This window comes from Ailuropoda melanoleuca, chromosome 2 (genome assembly GCF_002007445.2).
Source record: "Ailuropoda melanoleuca isolate Jingjing chromosome 2, ASM200744v2, whole genome shotgun sequence".
Taxonomy (NCBI): Eukaryota; Metazoa; Chordata; class Mammalia; order Carnivora; family Ursidae; genus Ailuropoda; species Ailuropoda melanoleuca.
Genome location: NC_048219.1, coordinates 89,540,202 through 89,543,204, shown reverse-complemented (window position 1 = coordinate 89,543,204; position 3,003 = coordinate 89,540,202). Strand labels below are relative to the sequence as shown.

Genomic DNA, 3,003 nt, shown 5'->3' with positions numbered 1-3,003 from the left:
TGTGTTCCTCTATGCCATGCCCAGCTCACTTACCTCCAACGTATCCCTCACCATCAATTCTTGAATTCTTAGTCTTGGGTTTCTCTTTTATCTTATGGTTGTGGGTACTTGCATTCAGGGAGAAGTTCTGAAGCCAGTTGACCTCCAAACTCTGTCCCAGTTCTTAAAACTCAGTTACTCTAAAAGCACCATTTCTCATGGACACTTTGGACCTGGGGAAAGGCCCGGCTTGACTTCCTTCCCTCCTTCCTTCTTTCTTTTCTTCCTTCCTTCCTTCCTTCCTTCCTTCCTTCCTTCCTTCCTTCCTTCCTTCCTTCCTCTCTCCATTGGCCAGTGGTTCCAAGGAGAACCGATCTTCAAAATGATTGTGGTGGGGGTGGGAAGTAAGAAGCAGGGAGTCCCACAATCTGGCTTAGCATTTTGCAACTGGGCCAGGCATCCTGCACACATTTTTCTCTTAGGCCTCCAGGGCTGCATGGGGATATGGCAACCTGACTACGTTCACAGCTTTTCTGGTCTTAATGATTCTACAACTTTGCCTGGGTTTTTCTTCCTGTTTCTAGTGACAGAAATCACCACAGGGATTCCCATAGGCATATCCCCACCGTCATCTTAAGTCAGTGTTATCTAGAAGCTTCTAGATGAAGCCCAGCAGGCTTTTCATATAGCCTGTGGCCTGACTTGAAAAGCCAAAGACCAGCAGTCAGAGAAATGCAAAGCAAGATAATAAAGTAAGTAAACTACCAATAGCAACTAAATGACTACACAGGGATGGATGTGAGAATGGGAGAACTCTGTGTGTGTGTGTGTGTGTGTGTGTGTGTGTGTGTGTGTGTGTTGTAGAAGAGGGCAAAGAGAACAGGTCCCAAAGAGAGATCACAGACCCCACTTGAGCCCCACCCCCCACAGCCCTCCCAGCTGAGGACAGTGTCTTATTTGGAAAGTAAACATGCCACAGTAATCCTGGCACCTCTGTGAAGTGAATACCCACGTGCACCACCTACAGTGCTACCTGAGTGATGAATGTCTCCAGGATGTGAGCATCAGCTGACCATATCTATGGGGAAATGGGCCCCTCCCAAGAGGCACTGTCTGACTGCAATCTTATAAAAGGTTCTTTGGCTGGACACTGCTCAGTCCACTGCCTAGCAGGTGCCCCATTCCAGTTGGAGAACTGATCGAGTCTTCCAGTGGAGCCAAGGTCTGGTAAGTGTCCAAGCAGGACCTGGGGGGTACTTCTAGTTTTGAAGGCAGAGGGGAGGAGAATGCAGAGCAGTGCCTAGGCTTCAAGCGAGCCAACCTCTCATGGTACCAATGAGGACACGGAGGCCCGACTGGGGACGGTGACTTCTGCAAGGGTAGCAGAATGTGGCTAGAACCCAGGTTTTCGGCTCCCTGGACTGGGATGTATTTCCATCTTCTACACCACTATGCGGACTGGTACACTCTTTTCCCTATGCTTGGGAATGGGGGCATAGGCAGGAATGATGACCAGGACATGCTTCTTGTATTTGTGGGTTTTTTATACCCAGGAAGCAGGTCCTTGTGTCTGATTTGGGTATTTTCTAATTGGTGGGGTGTTTATACAATGCTAACAACTGTGTGAACAGCACTCGAAGGTCTGTGGCCACAGGAAAAAGGGGGAAGAGAAAAGAGCCAAAGGAAGAGTTTGGACTGGATGATGCAGATACACTTCCATCATAACCTCTTTAGCTTCTGCTGTGGAGACTTGGGTGGTCCTTATTTTAGTTGGATAAAATGGAAACCCATTGATTCTTTGCAGACTCTTCCTTGCTTTACACCTGTTTTGCTCACTGGAAACACCTGATGGGGTGTGTTTCTTTGCTCCCCTCCTTCTCCTCTGCACCAGGCCAGATTAGCTCCCTCACAAAGCCGACCAAATCTCTAAAGCCTGGAGTTCAGCTGTTGGGGTGAAAAGGCCTGTAAGCGTGTAAAAGGCTTCTTGTCTTCCAGATTCGCCCTGACGAGCTGAGCGCCACCATGTCCTCCCAGCAGAGCGCGGCTTCCGCCAAAGGTTTTTCCAAGGGTTCTGCCCAGGGCCCCGCTCCGTGTCCTGCTTCCGCACCCGCACCCGCACCCTCGTCCTCCTGCTGTGGCTGCTGCGGTTCGGGCAGCGGCTGCTGCGGCTCTGGAGGCTGCTGTAGCTCCGGCGGTTGCGGCTGCTTCCCCAGGAGACGCCGCCGACAGCGTCGGAGCGGGTGCTGCAGCTGCTGCGGGGCTGGCAGCCAGAGCTCCAGCGACATCCAGAGCCAAGGCTGCTGCGGCGGCTGCTGAGGCCCTCGCCGCCCTGCGAGCTGCTCCAGGCTGGCCGCTGAGCCCTGCTTTCCCACCGGAGTCCCAGCTGCGTGTCGCCGTGCTGCGCGGGCCTGGGTTGGAGTGTGCCCCCCCCACCCCGTACACCTACCTGCACTGGATGTTCCAAAACCCACTCTGTTCTCAACCCCACCAAACTCCCTGATCCCTGTGGGATTATCCTCCCCGGGAACCTGAGCACCGTGGGTGGAATGCTGGACCCTACTGTCGGCAGGGGCTTGCACACAGTTGATGCTTAATAAATGTCCATGTCATAATAAAGCTTCTACCTCCCAAGAACACTTCATTTTCTATCGTTCTTTCATTTGTGTGTTTATTATCCTGCTCTGTTACCCTGTCCACTACCTCTCGCTTAGCCCTGGCTTGGCATACCTAAAAGGGAGAAAAGTCAAATTCATGCCTGAACAAGAGTGGCTTCCTGGTACTTAATTATGATAGCAGAAATCACAAATGGAGCCAGACACTGTTCTAAGGGCTTGACATGACATGTACCACCTCATTGCATTCTCACAATGACTCAGTGGGGTTAGGTGCTGTTACCCCATTTTACAGAAGAGAAACCGAGGATAAGTAACTTGCTCAGAGTCACTCAGCCAATGCATGATGGAAAAGACCGGGTGTCCCACTCCAGGCTTATACTCTTGACTGCTCTGCTTTGGTCCCGTGGAA

General features: G+C 51.6%; 1 protein-coding gene across 2 annotated transcripts; it reads left to right on the top strand.

Annotated features, from left to right (window-relative positions):
- Window positions 1-1,110: 1,110 nt before the first annotated feature.
- On the top strand, window positions 1,111-2,632 carry CRCT1 (cysteine rich C-terminal 1). Of its 2 annotated transcripts, none has more exons than XM_019793391.2 (2): window positions 1,111-1,206; window positions 1,959-2,632. In XM_019793391.2, exon 2 carries the CDS (start codon window positions 2,002-2,004, stop codon window positions 2,293-2,295), a length of 294 nt encoding a protein of 97 aa, XP_019648950.1. In that variant the 5' UTR covers window positions 1,111-1,206; window positions 1,959-2,001; the 3' UTR covers window positions 2,296-2,632. The 2 variants fall into 2 exon arrangements, with proteins under 2 accessions (XP_019648950.1, XP_011215714.1); XM_011217412.3 differs by having other exon boundaries at window positions 1,116-1,206; window positions 1,975-2,632.
- Window positions 2,633-3,003: the final 371 nt, after the last annotated feature.